At 38.8% G+C, this 19,848-nt stretch overlaps 1 protein-coding gene across 2 annotated transcripts in view; it reads right to left on the reverse strand.

Annotated features, from left to right (window-relative positions):
* HECTD2 (HECT domain E3 ubiquitin protein ligase 2) overlaps window positions 1-17,480 on the reverse strand; it is a 33,758-nt gene extending 16,278 nt beyond the window's left edge. Inside the window, exons 1-9 of one of the 2 annotated variants that reach the window (XR_014853202.1) lie at window positions 16,914-17,480; window positions 12,613-12,742; window positions 7,943-8,081; window positions 6,428-6,530; window positions 5,467-5,556; window positions 4,846-4,910; window positions 3,785-3,830; window positions 2,589-2,698; window positions 1,029-1,177 (exon numbers count right to left, since the gene is read on the reverse strand). Coding sequence is in view for 1 of the 2 variants with exons in the window: in XM_085065253.1 (XP_084921379.1) it covers window positions 1,029-1,177; window positions 2,589-2,698; window positions 3,785-3,830; window positions 4,846-4,910; window positions 5,467-5,556; window positions 6,428-6,530; window positions 7,943-8,081; window positions 12,613-12,742; window positions 16,914-17,147 (1,066 nt within the window). In the remaining variant the exon portion in view is untranslated. The remainder of the gene's footprint in view (window positions 1-1,028; window positions 1,178-2,588; window positions 2,699-3,784; window positions 3,831-4,845; window positions 4,911-5,466; window positions 5,557-6,427; window positions 6,531-7,942; window positions 8,082-12,612; window positions 12,743-16,913) is intronic. The other variant, XM_085065253.1, reaches the window with a different exon arrangement.
* Window positions 17,481-19,848: the final 2,368 nt, after the last annotated feature.

Raw genomic sequence — 19,848 nt, forward strand, 5'->3', positions numbered from 1 at the left:
TAAGAAATCCATGTAATTTCAAGCAGCTGTGGCTAGAACACCTACATTTTTTCCAGTATACCATCAAGACCTGCACAAAAATTAAGTACTTGATCAAAGGAAGAACATCAATTCACATTTAAGCTATCTCATTATATAGTTACATTAACACAATGTATGTCAAACAGCTAGTAAGTTTTCTCTACTTACACTTCAGCATAATTTAGTTTTGGTCAGTCAGACATAGTAGTGTATTTTGATTTACTAAACAGCTCTTTTACTAGAATTAAAGAATTAGCAACTCTTTCACAGATGACTATAAAACACACATAGTTTTAGATACAGCTGTGCTCATGTGCTTAACTCTGGACAGGCAGGACTGTGGAGAATGATTTTAAGTTTTAAGTAGGCAGTGAATACATCTTAATTCCAATCTTAATTTTTCATTTGGCAGTTTTGTTTTCTCCTAGAAAGGAGAAAGTAAGTGCTCTAATCACTGTTTGGCAGCAGTTGAGAAGGTTTACATTTCAGTAGTCAAATTTGCTGTGCTCTATGTTGAACTGAGCAGGGATTTACTTTTTTTAAGCTGTAGTTTTGGCTATAAGAGGCTCATGCATTGCCTAACTTCCTTAGGTGCTAAATAGTTCTGTGGGGGTAGGTGAGTTACAGAAGAAATTCTGGCAGCTACATGTTTAAGACAGTTTATTTTACAAATCTAAGGGAAACCTCAACCATTGGTTACTTCTGTGGATTTCTGTTTGCATGATCTTCAGTTGTTGTCACATGAAATCTACGCATAGCAATTATCCTCTACTGGAAAGCAAGTAGGTAGACCTAGCAACAGAAGACTCTGTTGCTTACTATTTCTTAGCATTTTATTGTACTTTGTACTGTGCCACCATCATTGTTAGTCTCCCCTATAAGAGGAGCAGTAAAAACTACCCTCTCCCAATATGTCTGTGTGTATATATGAAACAAACCTTATACACACACACAAATGTACATACATAAACATACATACACATACAGAGTTCAAGAAAAATACGTACTAAATAAAGCCAGGACTTTTGTTGCTGATGGAATCCACCAGGTACATTTCACCATAGGTGGAAACTCTTCAGGTTTTGCAGGAAACAGCCGTAAAGAAATAAATTGCAGTAACCTGTCCACCACCTGCTTGAACCTCCTCTGTGAAATCCTAAAACAAACACACTGCCCTTACTCTCATGGGACCAGTGTCTACACTAGAGTTTATGTCATCAAATTTCAATGCTTTTTTAAACAATGCTTTTTAAAAATGTTTTAATTGAATTTCAAAATTTTAAATTTCTAGAAAAATTTTTCATATGCTCCTGTCCTGTACATGAAAAAAAAATTCCAAATATAAAGTTTGAAGAAGCATGCTTTTAAATATTGACACATGGTAGTTCTCTTCAGTGCACCCCTAACTATGCTCTTTAAGTCTGTGGGGAAAAAAAAAAGCAATAGAATCTTAACCTGCTCTTGACTTTTAGTAAACAAAACAAAAATCCTCATCTATTCCATTCCACACTTTAATTACTGAGGAATTCTAATTTTTTTATTTTTGGTCCTTTTAAATAAAAAGTGGAATATGCTTCATATGCTTGTGACAAGTGCACATTTCAAATTATGTGCTGCATCACTTCCATAATAGCACAATACACATATATGTGTAGGCAGGTTAAAATTGCCTTTTCTAAACAAGAGCTCTCTTAATGGTTTCCATTTCTAATACATGCTTTAAGACTAAAAGCACTGATATATCTATTGCATACTTAATCAAGAGTGGAAACCTTATTTGTAAATGCACTTCAAATGAAATAATATTTTACCACAATTTTAAGCAAATCTGGACATAGGGAGGAGGAGGGAAATTGAATTACCATCCTTGCAGAGAAGGAAATCCTTAATTAAGATTCCCTAGGAGATATGGAAATAGTGAAATATGGCCAAACCTTTTTTTTTTTTTACCTCAAACTGAACTTTTTGCACAGTCAGTACAAGGAAAGCAAGCTGCATAGCAACTTAGGAGATGCTCTTGAGGCAGTTACCCCCATTTGACTTAATTAGGGGCTAGTAGAGTTATTTCAATTAATTAGCAATCTAATGCCCTAACCACACTCTCTCACCATCTCTATTATTCTAGGAAGCAAGGACTCTAGCTTCTTTGTGGTTTCTGTACAATACAGTAACATTACAGCATCTTTTGCAAGTTATGCAAGATAAAACTTTATTTTAAAAAAAATCATTATTTGTTTTCATAGTATCATATAAACATTTAACTAAATATTTACACACATTATTTTGCTTGTGTTATCAAAAATAATTAGATAAGTTATTTTGTAATTAAGGCTTTTTTTGCATAAATATAATTATTTCTATACATCATATACATTTTGCATCTATAAATCAGTATCACTTAGTGGACTATGTCCACATATATTTTGAAAGCAACAAAACCAATCTCTTTAATCAATTAAATTAACTTTCATATAATTTATAAAACAGTCAACATCAATGGAAATACAGTAACAATTGTAATCCTAGAAATGGAATTTTTAATGTGGGGATTTGGTTTTTTGTTTTACTTTTTAGACCAGTGCACTAGGAAATGATGGTCAGCTTCTGTTAAGGCTGCTATCTGTCTTAGCAAGTGAGCATAGATGACATAAGTAGAAGTGTTACTAAATTGAGGATTCTGAAAAAGATTAAAAAAAGTGTTAGGTTAATAAAATGCATAAAGGGAAAAAAGACATTAGGATTTTTTCTTATGCTTGTTGTTGCCAGTACAATTACACAGGAAAATAATTCACAAAATAGCTGTGACAGTGGTAAAACTATGGGAAAAAGCGACTCAACTTCAATCCAAATAAAAAAATACACAACTGCTATATTTAAAAGTATGACTTTTCTTTTCCAAAAGAAAGCCCACAGGTAGCCCAAAGGCAGTACTCACTATTCTGGATTAATCTTTACATTGAAACACAGACTGCACTCCCCTAAGTGATGTGCTTCTCGTATCAGTAATACGAATTCTTATAGCTCCTGTCTATCTGACATCAATCCAAACTAATCTTCCCTCTATTCTGTGTGGTCACACATTCCCATATTTCAGCAGGAGATATTATTTTTAATTCACAGCTACTATACCACCCCAGAGAAGAAAACTATTGTCTCAAAAAATTAAATTGCCAACTGTTCTTCTCAAAGAACAGCAGAAACCGCTCCTTGTGTGCAGAGGTGTTATCTACACTGACAAAATGTAAAGGGGAAAACTGCTACAAATGCAAGCCAGCTATAGCAGCAAAGGTAATAGGTGACCACAGACAGAAATCAGACAATGTAGCCAGTCAGATAGACTGAAGAAAGTCTGCTGAATAAAATGCAACACTGGAGAAAATTACAGCAATATCAGAAAGTGCATATACTGATACTTTCAGAGTTACAGCATCCTAATAAAGTAAACCTGGGAATAAGGATGACATAAGAACAAATAAGTAGGTAAAATATTTATTCTTTCAACATGTAAAATAAAAGGAAATAATTACTTGTCTATTAGTGCATAATTTTAATCTATGAAACCTTTCCTCATCAACTATCTTCCATTAAGCTCCCATTCCCATCATGCATTACATTTCTTCCATATTTTAATACATTCTTACAACAGGAAATTAGATGTGAAGTATCTCAGCTATACAAACTATCTTGTTTGCATAGTATACTGGTTTATAGATTATAAATTAAGTGGACACATATTTACATAAAAATACTGTATTTTTCTTACCTGTAAAAGTATACAGTATGCTCTAAGATCATCTTTTGTTCGTGGCCTATGAATGAATGAAATAATAAACCATATGCATGCATAATTTAGAGACATTAAGAGTCATGAAATCATGGATGATTTTATTTTGCTTTGCCAATATCTATAGAATACCATATTTAAGATTCTTCACGGCTCTCAGAAACTGGAAAGGACATTTACAGATTCTGACAATTCTCTAAAGGCAGCACGCTATTTATCATCTGTCTTTCTAAAACATGGGAGAAGGCAAAAAGGGGTCAGAATTGAAGAGTCAGAGGTGTTCCAAGAGGGAATTCCTCATTATTGTCTATCTCAAGTGACACCACAGAGTTTATTTGTCCTTCTTTGATATTTCCTGCAAGAATTCTCCATCCACTTCTACCACTGCAGCCTCTGTACTTCTTCATGTTTATCAAGGCTTTTACATAACCACAAGTAGACAGGCAGCAGCAGCAGAAAAAGCAGCACCAGTTGGACAAAGGGGTAGCCAAGACCTGGGTCACATGTGAGTCACAACAAGCCACTGTCTCTTCCTATATCTTTTTATGAATTACACACTGCATTCTCACTTCCATTACTTCATGCTAAGATGTTGTCATCTCCAAAAGCCCCTCCTCCTTTTGGGCTATCCCCTTCTGCATCCTGCACTGCTCTTTCTATGGTGCTGCCACACAGGAACAGTATTGTGAAGCAAACTGTGGATCAGAGAATGGTCCTAGCTGCTGTTGGGGGTTGGACAATGAGAATAAGTTTTACCCTTAGTTAAATTCCTTAAATCATCTTGCAGTTAAGATGTAGAAACAAGCGACTGAGATTTGGTGGAGGAATGTATGGTTGGGTATGGATCTGCCTCTCAGGGGTGAAATGTCAGTTTACAGAGTTCAACATGCATTTCAGCAGATTTGCCAAAAGGAATTAAGTTCTCATGTTTCAAATAAGTTGCATCACAACATTTTCTTTCTTTGTCTAAAACAATAAAGACAACATATAGCAGATTTAAGTGCTGGCACAGCACTGATGTAAATATGTTTTATAATTACCCTGTCCATTCTTGTAGCAGACCATTAATTATTCCTTTTAGGACTGACTTCTGAATATCTTGAGGCTATGAAAAAAGGAGAAGAAAAATAATATTTGAAGTAATTATACATATTCAATACAAGATATTGTACAAACAAGCAAGTTTGCTTTGCTTGTGTTTCAAGACAGCTAAGGAATCTATTGTGCTATGATGCTGAACTCCCAAGCAACTTCCTCAGATATACTAGCTGAGCTCTGGGGTTGTGCCAATGGTGCCTTTCAACATTTAAACCAACTTAAACACTGCAAACAATTACTGCTGTCCTCTGTCCAGTATAGGCACAGGACCTACTTTTTACCATCCCCATCCTCACATATTCTTTATTTCCCACCATGCATTGTCTCATCACAATCATGTCATATCTTTAAGACATATGGTCTAAGATCTACCACAATACAAACTATGCTTTACTAGTAGGAAAAATTTCCTCCTCTTTTAATAGAGCAGCTGTCATGATTCTATGGCAATTCTCATGGGATCATTTAAAGTATGTTTTGAGAGATTCTTCAGAAATCATGCCTATCTAGGAAAAACTTGTGGTATAAATGGTATAAAACATGAATTCTTTTCTCCCACTTACAGTATTTAATAAGGCATCATAGACAACATTCACAAATTTTGCATCAATTCCAGAGTCCTCAATGGTATTAAATGGAGAATTGGTATCTTTCTGTAAGTTAGATAGAGAAGAAGCATTTTGAATATTTTATAGATATCTTTGAAAATATAAATTTAACAGCAAGCTTAGGAAAACACATTCAGACATAAGTATTTTCCTTATCAAAACATAAGAATATTAGTTTATTTAATTAGTATGCTAAAGATGAAGCAAAACAATAGTAATCCTACACATATTCATATTGTCATTTTATTTTTAAAATGTAAGAGGGTTTCATATAATGATGTACATTGAATTTCCACCTTTCATATTTGTTATTGACCCATCATCAGACAAAGGCAAAAAAAAAATTTAAGCATTCAATATTTGTTAAAAAACTAAAAGTTACAGGTTGTTTTGTGCAAGCTCAGGTCCCACCATCCATTTCAAATATCATAAGCACATTTTGCACTATAACAGGCAGGAAATAATAACTTAGCATGAACTCAGAAACATAAATATAACTGTTCCCTAGGAAAACCAAGTATGCCATCATAACACATGAACAGCTATAATAGAGCCCATATCAAACCCTTTTTTAGGGATAGGAAATTTCTGTTTCCAGATTTGCCCGGGCCTCCGCATTAGCTTGGAGGTTTTAAAACTGTAATTTGTGTTGAAAGTACCTACACAGTCACAGTGGCACAAAACAAAATACATACTGGAATTTTAAAGCTCCACAAACCTCAAAATATAATGGCTAAAACTGGAATCAATAAATCAATGCAATAACAGATTGTCTACAAAAGGCAGGTGAGATCATGACAAAATGATCTTAGTGGCCTTGACTACCTGGCTTCAAGCCTTTAACCAATACTTTTGTAAATATTTTCAAGATACAAAGCACTGTAATTACTAAATAGTATTAGGAATTATTTTCTACCTTAAATGCAGCATTTATCTCCATGAAAGAATCAAAAGTTGTAGAATAAAAAGAATGTACAGCTTTCCAATCTCCCGATGCCTTCGACTTTTCCACATCATCCCTAGGAAAGAATATATTCAAATACTGGTAATGGTTTGATCTTTCCAGCCACTTAAACTTTAAAATGCACTGCAACTTTAAGCTTTTCTCACTAAGCACTCTTAGAAGACAGACAAGTATAATATCTGTATCTTTCTAACATCTTCTTTGTCATTTAAAGATCATGGTATTATAAGAGAACAAAAGCATAGTTTGTGTTTGATACACCTGAGCAATGTCTTTTATTCAAAATGTTAATTCACAATGTCACAGTTCAGTACGTTAGGACAAATAATCATCAGAACAGAATTAAGCTGCAGCTACATTGACATTATAAAATTTCTCAGAGTAATTTATTTAAGTATGAAGTCTCCTAAACTACTGAAATTCACTAGAATTTCTATAAAATTTTATTTCAAATCTTTCAAATAGAACTTAATTCACATGACAAGGTGGTCACTAAGGGCAAATTGTGCCTGACAAATTTGTTGGCCTTCTACAGTGTTGGTGGATGATAGAAGAATGACTGATCTGATCTACCTGGGCTTGTGCAAGGCCTTGCCCTGGAAGCTGCTTCCTCTCGCTTTGCTGCAGGCAGTGTAGGAAATGCTCGGCATGGGGAGAATGAAACCCAGCTCAGTGCAGGGAGCAGCTGCCAGATCCAAGGGAGGAGGAACTAACCCTGCCTGGAGGATGGCAACTGTGGGAGAGGGGAAATGGGAAATGGAGGGGTGCTAGGGGCTCATAGCTGGGGATTCAAAGGGACAGGATAAGGGATGATGGTTTTAACCTGCAGCAGGGTTGATTTAGATTAGATGTAAGGAAGAAGTTTTTTACAACGAGAGTGGTGAAACACTGCCACAGATTGCCCAGAGCCAATCGCCAGTAGATTCAAAAATCTGAATATGGGAAAAAAATTCAGTTCTTCAGATCATCTGAATAGCAGCAAAGGATCACCTCTGCAAATTTGCCTTTATACCTCTTTCCCATCAAATACACACCAAATAATTTTAATTCCTTTTCCTTTTCCATTCATTTTCCTCACTGGAAGCACAGAATTTCAAACATGGAAGAGAGAAATAATTGCCAGTATAGCCAAAACACCTAAGACTGCAAGGGCTTTTACCAGCCTACAATAAGCCACACATATTTTTTTTCCAAAACAAAACATTCATTGCATTTCTAATTCTGAAGTATATGCTTTACAATTTTCTGTGTGAAACAACACCTCAAGCCAGAAAAAAAAATTTGGTAATTTTCACAGTAACAGAGTTATCAATCCCTCCATCATAACCAGACTAACTACTTGTCAGTCTTACTGAAACTGTTTCCTCATTTGAAATTAACAAAATCAAATGCATGAATTAGGTCAAAATGAAAAGAATTCCACAGAAAGGATGAAAGTACACTTCTAGGAACAGCAGTATAACTTACTGAAAATCTTTCACAGTTTTGGTTCGAACTGGAAGGGAAGGCTCAGGAGGAGATGGTGCTTTCAGCTCTTGGGGTAATGTATCTATAGACATGCGCTGCTTTTGCCGTACATCGAGGCAAAGAGCTGGGAGGTCTTTCCCTTAAATGAAAGGTAAAGAAGAATAAATACAACGCATCTCGTTAGTGAAATACAGATATACAGACACTAGGAAAAAAAGAAAATCACAGTGTGTGATTCTAATTCTTTAAACAATTATCTTTCTTAACACATGCACATCCAGACATGATGGAAAATTTGACTAACTGAAAAAAATAGCAGCGTTGCCCATTATTGTGTTTATAATATAGACTGTAAATACAAAATATACAAACTGCAACACTGGTGTTCCTTACAGCTAAGAAAAATCTCAAGCACAACCACAGCAAAGTCCATTCAAGGACAAGACTTCAGTCCATTTTTCTACACTGTGATATATAATTTTAGATAGAGCTGACTGTGGATCATCTACAGCTTCTCTAAACAATCTCTCCAATAAATTAAATGGGAAAGGCATGTTATTTTTGTCTTACAGAGAATTAGTGGTGAAACTGAAGCATCTTTGAACACTTCTCAATACATTTGGCTGCCTATTCTAATATGACTGGCAGTGCTTTATCAAGGTCTTTCTATTCTACTCCTTACTTTCTATTTGATCTGAGAATATTTGATGGGATTAGTGTGACAAGACTTGGCAACAGTGCAGCTCCTGTGAGAGGAGAGATGGGGCTGCCTCTGTGTCTGACACACTCAGCTTCAAAACACACTCACCACGGGTCAAAGCTGAGCCCAGCAGTGACAGTGGCAGCACCCCAGTGACAATACATTTAGGAAAAGGTAAAAAAAAACAACTGCACAACAGCTAAGGAAGAGGAGGAATTAAAAAAAAAAAAAAAAAAGAAAGAAAGAAACTACCCTACAGACACCCATGTGAGTGGGAAAGGAGGAGGAGGAGGAGGTGCTCCAGGGTCTGGAGCAGAGATTCCCCTGCAGCCAGCAGAGAGCCCATGCCTGATCAGGCTTGCTGGCAGAATTGGAGAGAAGCTGAGACTGGGAACAAGGAAAGGTGTAGTAAGCAGGGAATGGGAAGGTGTTTTGAGCTTTGTTTTTGTTTTGTTTAAATGGCAAATTAACATCCTCAAGTCTGTTTTGCCTATGACAGCAACTGGAAAGTGGACTGCCAGTCTTTATCTCAAACCAAAAGCTTTTTCATCTTATTTTCTCCCCATGTCCTGTTGAGGAGGGGAGGCCATAGGGCAGTTTGGTGGGTGTCTGGCAGACAGCCAAGATAAACCCACCCAACACATGAAAAAGAATTTCCACTGAATTTTCAACACTCATTTTACTGATAGTGTCTTCACAAATATCCTCAAAGCACTCTTATAATCTCATTTATACTGATAATTTTTAAAAGCATTTATATGAATTTTGACATATATTTGGAATAAAAGACACTATATAAAATGAGTGTCCTCAAAAGTCAAACATATTTAACGAAAATCCTCTATGAATTGTCTAAGACCTCTCTAAGCCTTTTTGAAGTTTTGTTTTTTTTTTAATTAACCAAACATCAAAGTAGTATCACTACTCCACTGCCTACTCCATTTATCACAGCAGGGAAACAGATGCTAAAAAAATCCCACAAATCCAAAAGCAAATTCTTTTCACTCATGCTCGTGACAGAGACACTGTCATTGTGACTTAACTCAGCCACCATTCATGAGAAAAGAGATCCAAACTGCCCTCAATATCCTGAGGATGGCATAGATTACAGATATGGAATTTTGTCCATTCTTATAGCTGGAATTTAAACTATTTTAAGAGAAGAGTACTAACTGAAAAAGACAAAGCAGACACACAAATAATAAATTAATTCAAGCCAAGGTGCCAAACAATCCAACCATGCAAATGTTCTGCTATTGCACATCATTCTCTGAAAGCAGGATAGACTAATTTTAAAGAATTTAAGAATTTGTCTTATAGTTCTATTCTCTGAGAATTATAAGCTTTTTGATTTAACTCTCATTCTGTCTTCTCAATCTTAAATGAATTAAACATTGAGTTATAACCAGCTGAATACACTGAAATGAGGAAAATATTATTTCTACATCTGTAGAAGAGACATCTGCTGGCAGATGCTGCTTCTCTCTTCAGTAAATTGAGGCTTCAGGTGCTAAGCTGGTAACTTGCACCCTGTCAGCAATGTAATTCTCTTTGAAGTATATGCACTTTAATTTAGACATACTAAAATTGATTTTTAATAATATCTTTAACACATATGGTCAACTTCAGTATGTTTTGCCATCATTCAAGTTTATTTGTACATAGATTGCTTTGCTCTTCTGCCAGTGAAGAATACTAATTAAGATCTGTCACTTGAGTTTCATTGAGTAGAAGCCTGAAACTTTATGTATTGAGTTGAAAAATGGCAATAACACGATATTACAAGACAAGAAAAAACAATTTCTGGCTTCTTGCCCAGTTCCAGCAAGTAAAAACATTCAGCAATGCATGACTCCTTAAGGAATGATCAAAAACTTTGGTGAAGAAAATCTCATCAACATAAAGCAGAATTGAGTAGTTCAGGGAAGTTCAGGTAAATGAATATTGGAGTTATTTTCATGGTGACTATTGCAGCTGCTGGCAGATGAAAATTTTCAAGGAACGTAAAGGAAACAAAACCTACTTGTAATATTGGAAAAGAACTAGAACAATCTATTTCATATATAAATTTCCTGCCAGATCACTGTTACATTACAAGACTCATTACATGTGGCAGCTATGTAGCAAATAAACATCTCCCTACTATTCATGCTGTATGCACCAGCGTTAGCTTTTCCACACCTTTCTTTTCAATGAAATCAACATTCTTTGAACTTGAGCCTGAAATATTACTAGTATATACACATATATATAACCTACACATATTCAGATGTAGCACAAGTATAGACAAACTGAAAAAACCCTCAAACACCAAAACACCAACCAGGCATTATTCCTGAATGCCAGATTAGGAAAAGAAGCATTTTTAACTGATAAATTTGTTTCAACTGTTAATTTCTCCATACAATACACATACAGAATTTTGAGTTCACATTGGACTGTGACTAAAAATAATCTGGTTTTATACAGGCAGGTTACTCTGATCCTGAAACTACCCAAGCTTCTGCTCGATTGTACACACTGAGCAGCAATTATTTTCAAGAATATATTCTTGACTACAATAAATATTGCCATGCATTACATGTGGTGAAAATGAACAACTAAGTACTTATGAGGTAGTAATTACAACTGGGACAGCATTATTTGCAGCAAAACTGAGGGCACTTCAAGAGAGTAGTGTTTAGAGCTTATCTTTCTGGCCAAGTACCAAAAAAGAAAAAAAAAAAATTGGAGGGGACTTAGGGGAGAAGCAGGTTTCTGGTATGTTATGCAGCAGTGGGAGAATTTACCAGCCATCTCCAGCCACTGTAGTTTCCCTTGTGTAGTACAAAGTGACTTGAGCAAAGCACAAAATCCTGTCTGAGGTATCATTCAAACCTTTTGTGTCTCAGTGATTGCCCTTGTTTTGGAAGTAGAAAGCACCTCTTTACCCCCTATCAAAAACAGCTTAAAAAAAAAGAAAAAAAGTCTTCCACTGACTTTTATTTTTGCAGTACAGCTAGCACTGATAAAATATTTTAGTAAGAATCTAAAGCTGCAAGTTACAAACCACCTTTTTCTGCAACTGAAAATCTTTTTCAACTTTGAAACTGACAATACTTGTCAATAGTTTTGTTTCAAACTCACACTACTGAAATCTCTCAATGCACTCTCTTTCTCACCACAAATTCACTGAGTGCTATAAAGGCTTAGCGAACCACAGCACAATAAGCCTGAAGTGGATTTGCTCAGAGACAAGATCAATACAAACCTGACAAATGTTTGTACAGTCTTTTATGAAAAGGCCCAGATTACTGAAATTCTGTATCCTAGCCCAAAAACCCAATAAAAATTCCAGGTCCAACCACAACATCATCTCATCTAGGCTTCATGATTCTAGCCTTCCATATTGAATATAGAGCTCCGCTTTCTATCTTTTCATCAAGTATTGTTACTTCATCATAGAACAACAACCTTCCTTTTTACCTCTAAAGCTCTTCAGAATTCACCAATTGCTGCGTGTGCATTTTATCTTGTGCCATCACTGGCCTTCACCTTCACTGAAAAACACCAGCTCTCAGCAACTGCCTCCCTTAAAAGCCTTATGCTTGCCTCATTCTTAACATCCTTCAGATAGCAATAAAAAAAATTTTCCCAAAATTCTGACAATTTCCAGACATTGCCTGACTGCAGCTAGACAAAGAGTATCTGCAGGTAGACTACCGAATCAGTACCTTTCTTTAAAACTTCAGATGATTATTCCATCCTCCAGGTCCATTTGTTTCTTCTTATCTAACTTGTCTCTATGACACAACCTTTACTGAGGATGGGCTATCATATGTATCATTATCTGCACAACATACAACACAGTGTAATTTAATGAAATCTAGATGTCTAGATTTTCTGGCATTACCACAATACAAATATTGGCAGAAAATCGAACACCTTCTTAACCTGGTAACTAAGTAACACAGGTCTTTTCTTCTCTTACCATCTTTGATGTTGGGTATAACAAGTTGCGTAGGCGAATTTCTGTTTCCGATGCCTTCTTTCTTTTGGTTGATAGTTGTGATGAAATTGCTGAAAGTTGAAATCTCATTTTTGGCTCCTTCCTCCAAGCCCTGTAATTAAGATGACACTATGCTATAAAGGGCTAATGCATTACTGCCAGAGTAATCTTATTAGTGAGGTGTTACACAGAATTTTTAAACACCTTTTATCTTGAAATCAGACTGATAATAACTAAATAAGACATAAATAATGATTCTGCAAGTTTGTTTCAAATCTAATCAGGAGAGGTACCATAAAATTAATTTCCATTGTATTAAAAAACTCAAGTATTAGTTTGCAGGATATGAAGATACCCTGGGATTACTATGAGGAGAACACAACACAATTAGAATGCTGTCAATGATATTCTAACTTTCTGTATCCTACTGTCCATTTACTTTTATATTCCTCACTACATCCAGCTCAGTTTAAACAGATGAAAGTGTCACATATTCCCTTTTCCAAATAGCCCTAATATATTGGACTAGTTTAGACAAATTTCCCAAGACTTGAAATGAGTGGCCAAAAGTTCTAACCTGCTAATAAAATATAAATACTTACTACCAGGGTAAAACTCCCTAAATGACCCAAAATTGTCAACATCTGCTGCCACTGAAGGAAGGCTAACCAACAAACATTTGTTAACACAGTGCTCAAAGAAGCCCTGCTTGAGCACCTGTACATGCTGTCACCCAGGAGCCTGCACAAGTCTCTGCTAGGAGCTGTTGAGCACTAATGTGTTTTAACAGTGAACAGAAGTGAAATCACACATCAGACTTCCAAAGGACTGTGCCAGTTAGTCTGTTTGACTAATTAGCACTGGGTGCTATTAGATACAGATATTTACTACCAAATTTGCAAAGAGGTAGGATTAAGAGGCTTGCCCAAGATGACAGAAGTCTCATGATGAATATCTTAATTTTCATCTCAGCTGCAAGTAATCTGTTGATACCAGGAAAAGGTACAGCAACTCAAAAAAGTATACAGTTTTCTACACATCATGATTTTCAACCTCACAGTAACCTAAAGACTCATTTTCTTGATATCTGGCATCTGTGCTCTCAGTTAGAAATAATGTTTCCATGCAAATCAAAACTTTAATTCCCCAAATGCGAATAGACGTTCTAGAATAATTAATGCACTATGCTATCAAATGTTTTAAACCAGTACATTTCCCTTGTCCCTTAAGAGAAATAAATTTGGCCTAAGACATGCAACCAGAGTTCTAAGGAAAGCACTTCACTTCCACCACAACATCCTGAAATATCACCAGGAGGGTAATAACACAGCCTATAAACCTACCACACCACAGTGTACAAAAGCTGGTACTCTGCCAGGAATTTTAAATAACTGTGGCACATACAGCTATTTTTCCATGGCTTATAACTCAGTAAATTATAAATTTGAACAATCAGCAGGACTTTTGGTTTTAAAAATACCAAATTTCAATTTCTAGCTCCAAATTCCTTATATGCAGAAAGCATAATGTAATTACCACTGTAATTTTCAGATTAACATTTCCTTTATTCTAAAATGTTGAAATATCATTAAGATAATTCTTAAAAATCACCTGGCATGTGAATAGAGAAAAACAGACCCTGGACAAACATGAGTGACTGAAAAAGAACTTTTAAACAAATCCAGATCTGAGGTTAATCTGCTCTGTCACAAAATGTGTGCTTTTGGCAGAAAACCTCTGAAGCTCAGAGCACTATAATTACAATTAATAGGGAATAGATAGCAGAGATACTTCAGAAAAGGAGTTTTTATGAAATAAAATATTGTGACAGCCTTTTTGACTGACTTAGCTTTCTAGGTTTTACTCCAGCCATGCCACTGAAATACTGTAGGTGAACAGTTTTTAAAAAACTTTCTCCTTAATGCCACCTCCCTCAGAAGTGATCATAAATAACCAAAACTGCATACCCTCTTTAACTCCATCATCCTGTTTCAAGTGCAGTTCCAATAATATTAGACAAACATATGGACAAAGGCTTTATTGGAAGGCCCTGGAGGAATACTGGGAAACTTCATGCTCATTAATGAGAAACTCTGACAACTCCTGAGGGAGGAATCTAGGGCAAGTGCACAGCACTGTGTCTTACTTGAAAATTTTGTAGGAGGTCACTGAGCTTCTAGAGCCTAAGACTCTACAATTGCCATCAAAAACCTGAACATTTGCTGTCGCCCTCCCACCCACCATGAGAATGAATATGCTTAGAGGGAGTAAGTGGATCAAAGTAATCTTTAGCTCTGTTTTAAGAGCATATGAATAACTTACAACTCTGCTGGCTTCTTAGTACAAGTTTTCCAAAGCATTAAGCCCTCCATAAGGCTACAGAGTATATAGCATTATACTTTATAAACTATATTTTCCATTATTGAAGTTAAATGAAATGGTGAAAACAAGTAAAAATGTTTGCAAAGAGCACACACAGACTGCTTTCTGTGAAGAGATAAAAGACCATCTAACAGAGTTTCTTGAAAATCCTATGTTAGCCCCAACATTGATTACTCAAGACTCCTATGTACATGGCAAGCAAAGACTAGTGAGGACTAAAAGATTTTCTTCCCTGTGAAAAAAGACACAGAGCACACTCAGACTACCAAAAGGCAACTGACAGTGCAACAGCCTGCAAAAGAAGCAGGGTTTTCCCTTCCATTCATAGCTTGAAAGGTGTAACTTTGGACTGGTTTTGCTTTACATGAATCTCTATTTGTTCCTACTTATTAGGGAGTAAACTTTCTAGCTTCCCACAAGTTTCTTCCTAGAATCTAAATGCTGACACCCAAACTATCATCCCTTTGGAAATGTGGACAAATACCATAGACAACTCTCTGTCTCTTTCTCTCTCCCTGTAACATGCTACTGAGCCCCATATAGTGCTCCTGGTAAATTCCAGCCCCATCCTGCACCTGACAAACAATCACACCCAGCCAGGTCTGAGCTCCTCCATAGCAGGTCCACTTAGCTTACGCCTGTGGCCAACAGTTCAGCAGTTCATCACCAATGTCCAGCTACACAGAAGTTCTCCTGATTCTTTGAGGCAGTTTGAATTTTACCTGGCCGTCCAGGGGCACACATTTCTCATTAGCTGAGCTAAACCTGACACATTTCAGGCCAGCACTTGTATCTTTATTCTAAGGGACTGGCATTTGCCATTCTAAGTCTAAAGTGGAGATTTTCAAAGGTAAAAATAACTCCTGGGCACTTGTCCATTACAGACTTCTCCCACCAAATCGGTATTAGAATCACAAGAGTAAACATATTCTTGCACATTCTGACAGATTTGCAAAGCTGAAAGTCTTTCAGAAGATTGGAATGTTTAGGCAAAACACAAAACTGGCAGAATTGCTCTGAGGAGTTTGCAGTTTGCATACAATTACTTCGTTTAACATTACAGCTATTTCCTGACAGTCATAAATATTACATGCTCGATCTTTTCAATTCAAATTATGAATTTAAATAAACGATAATTTAAATGACAATTTCTTGTAAGTCAGATACTTATCAGAACTGCTAAACTAAAATCTCCTAAGTGTATTACTACAGGATTAGTAACATTTTTGTTCTGTTGTTGGACTGAAGTAATTTACCACAAGTTTTAATGTTAAGCTACGTAAGATATTCAACTCATGCCAGGAAAATTTTATGTTTTGTAATATTGTATAGTCAGCAGAAAGAAAATCACAGCTCTGGTATAATTAAAAATCTCAAACAAGGTTTCTGAAATGAAGTTATTCTGGCAAATATCCTTTCCCCCCTTTTTTCCTGCGATAGCTCATTCATCATTTCATCAAAATGTTCTGTCCTCGTTGCTTCAACACCAACTAAAAACCAGAAAAGACTTTTTAAGAAAAAGTTAAAAATAAAGAAGTATTTCCCAGCTACCTCTCTTGCCATTAAGTATATTAGATCTGAAACCCTCCACCCCCGAGAACCCTTAATGAACATTCACAGTGCTGCAAACCCTCAGTCATGACTAACCCGACAGAGCAGACCGTTGTAAAATGTTAACTATAAGTGGATGGAGAATTTATAGCTTCATTATGTCATTGCTTACAGATGCACTTGTTATTTTTAAGAAACTTGAATGAAAGCCTCTCGACGGAAAGAGCTATGAAAGAAAACGAGGGTGATGCTTCCCCCCTTGCCTCTCCGCTCCCAAATAAAGCGGCAAACACAGCACACGAGCGCGGAGCGGCACCGGCGGGTTCAGCCCGGGCGCTGACGGGACCTACCCCGGCAGCCGCGGCGGACACCGACGGCATGGGCGGCAATTTCTCTCCCTCCTGTTCCTTTTCTTTTTCCTTCTCCTTTTCCTTCTCCCCTTCTTCTTCTTCTTCCTCCTCCTCGCCGCCCTCCTCGGCTGACGGGGCCGCGGCGCTGCCCTGGCTCAGCTCCGCGCCCGGCGGATGCCCCTCGCCGGGGCCGGGGGGCAGCTCGGCGGCAGCCGGCGGGCTCTGCAGCGACATGCTCCCGCTCCCGGCCGCCTCTCTCCCCGCGGCAGCCTCTCCGTGCCGCCGGCACTCGAGACCCCACGCCCTCCTCTTCCTCTCCCTCCGTCCCCGAGCCCCTCCGAGGAGCCCCCGCGGGCAGCCTCAGCTCCGCCGCTCCGCTCGGAGCGGGGCCGCCGCGGCACTGCAGCAGCCGCGCTGCTCCCGGGCGGCCACACGCCCCCGCACGGCGGGGCGGGGCGGAGCGCAGCGCAGCGCAGCCCGGCCGCCCCCGCCGCGGCCCCGGCGGCAGGGCAGGGGGAGCGCGGGACGCGGCGCAGCGGAGGCGCCGTCGGAGCGCTGCCCCGGAGCCCCCGGGCCGCCGCGCCCCCTACAGAGCGCGGGCAGCAGGAGGGGCGGGCGCCGCCGCCATGTTGGGTATAGGCGGCTCATGGAAACGCGCTTGGCGACCGCGGCGCGGCGCGGGGGGAGCGGAGGACACGGCGGCGGAAACTCCGCGGCGCAGGAACCGGCGCGGAGCTGCGCCTGGGGCTGGCACCGCGCAGCCGCCCTGGCAAGGGGTGCCGGGGCCGGTGCGGCGCACTGACGGGACCTGAGGGTGGCGACGAGGAAATAGACGAGTAATAAACAAACAGAAACATAAATATAGAAATATATGCAAATGTACAGCTGGGCGAATGGCCCTCGGGGCTGATACCGCCCGCCCCGGCCGCGCCTCCCTCACTCCGGGCGGTGCTGAGTGTTGCTCCGCTGGCACAGGCTGTGCTGTCAGGGGCTCTGCTCACACCGCCTTGTCGCCCCGCAGCACGTTCGTCGCCGCTCCAGGTCACGCTCCGACGAGAAAACACAGAAATCACCCAATCATAAAGGTTGAAAAAGGCCTTCGAGGTGATCGAGTCCAACCTTCGACCAAATAACACCATGCCCACTTACTGCGAAGGCCTGCACCGTGTGGTGAAGAATGGCTGTGTAAGGAGCGTGTGAGCCCAGTCCTGTCTCTGCTGGCAAACCAGAGCGGTGCCGGGCGTGTGCCGCCGTGGGTTCCTGGCCCTCCCTCTGGGGAGGCCTCGGGAGCCTGAGCAGAGCTCGCTGTCAGCCTCCGTGCAGCTCCCTGGGCCGGCTGGAGCTTTGCTCTGAGTGTGTGAAGAAAAAACATCGTCCGAGTTAGTGCTATGTTGAACTGGTTGCAATACAGCATCTAGACCAGATGTAACACCACCACGTTGGCTGTGAGCTACTGACCTGCCACTTGGCTTGGTGTGTGCTGCGTGCAAGGGAGGCAATGTTGTGTACCCCAACCAACACCCCATTTCAGTTCTTCAAAGCATTAGCTGCCACACTAAACAAGTTTCCTTCAGACTACTCTTAATTTTGTGTCTGAAGACGAGTTCCCCTCCCAGCTTCGGCAACAGAGTGTGAATAGCGTTACAGACCACTTGAAACAAATCTTCAAAATTGTTTGTCAGATGGAAGAAAACCATGTGATGATTTTTCTGAGCATTGGCACTACACAAGTAGCTCCTGCAGGAGCTGTGCGAAAGATCTCTCTAAGAGTCATAAAAGCAAAGGCACAATAGGTCCTGCAGTGTTAATCTAACACATTGAAAAATGCTTTTTCTTTCTGAAGGAACTGGCAGGCCTGGAGGGTTTTTAGGTTTTATTAAGAAATGGCTTTGTCCTTACCAAGTTAAATATGAGCTCTAGTTTTCCAAGAAGTTCACTCTCCTCGCTGTGCTTACTTCCCAGTGGCTTTCAGCAGTTTGCATGAATAAGTGGCCTGTTGCACTTAAACAAAGCCCCCCAAACACTCATTCATCCTTTTCCTTTCGATGCCAAGAAATAACATAATGATAGTAATTTCAACAGCTTCAGTACAAGCAGCTTTACACCCAGTGGCAGTCCCCAGCTAGAAATAATTGGCACAACTGTTTTGTGGAGCTGTGCCAGCTTGAAACAGGGAAGGATTTTCTCCCTTGAGCCTTCAAAGAGAGATGAAATAAGGAAAAAATTAAGTGTAGAAAGGCAAGTATAGAAACAATGGAAATGAAAAAATATTAATTTGAGCTATAAAGGCCTGATTTTTGACTGTGTCAAAAGCACTGAAATAGTTTTCTGCCAAGATTATCTCACAAAAAGTTAACACAACATCAAAGGCATCAACTTCTATTGTCCATGCTCTTCTGTGCTATTTGAAGCTGAAGTGCTCTAATGAACTAAACTAATTCAGGTGAATATTTTGACTCATGACAATTATCAAAATAGGCACAAAAATTTTCTGCCTATTTTTGGTAAGAGAGCAAAATGACCATATACTGAAGAGAAGTATATGAAGGAGAAGCAAACACATTTTCCTACTTCTAACTAGTGTACCATACATCTGGTGCCCAGGGTTTGAAACGAAAAGTATTTCAACATCATTCATAGATCCACAAGGCAGTCAAAGGTATAACCGCAGCTGGGAAAGTCATGTCTAAATTGGCTTTCAGTTTTCTAGCATGGATGGATGCTAGCTGAGAGCAGCAGTGCTGCATGTAATGAGGCAATGCACATAGATCCTGTAGTAATTTGTTTCCAAAGGGCTGAACTGGGATAGTGGGCAATGGAGCAGACAGAAAACAGGATAAAGATATTCAAGATTTGTGGGATATACAAAATACACAGTTTTCAAAACTAAATAGAAGTATGCAACTGCCATTCTACTGACTTGATGAATTTGTTG

Source organism: Lichenostomus cassidix, chromosome 6, assembly GCF_008360975.1.
Source record: "Lichenostomus cassidix isolate B80296 chromosome 6, HeHo_3.0, whole genome shotgun sequence".
Lineage (NCBI taxonomy): Eukaryota > Metazoa > Chordata > Aves > Passeriformes > Meliphagidae > Lichenostomus > Lichenostomus cassidix.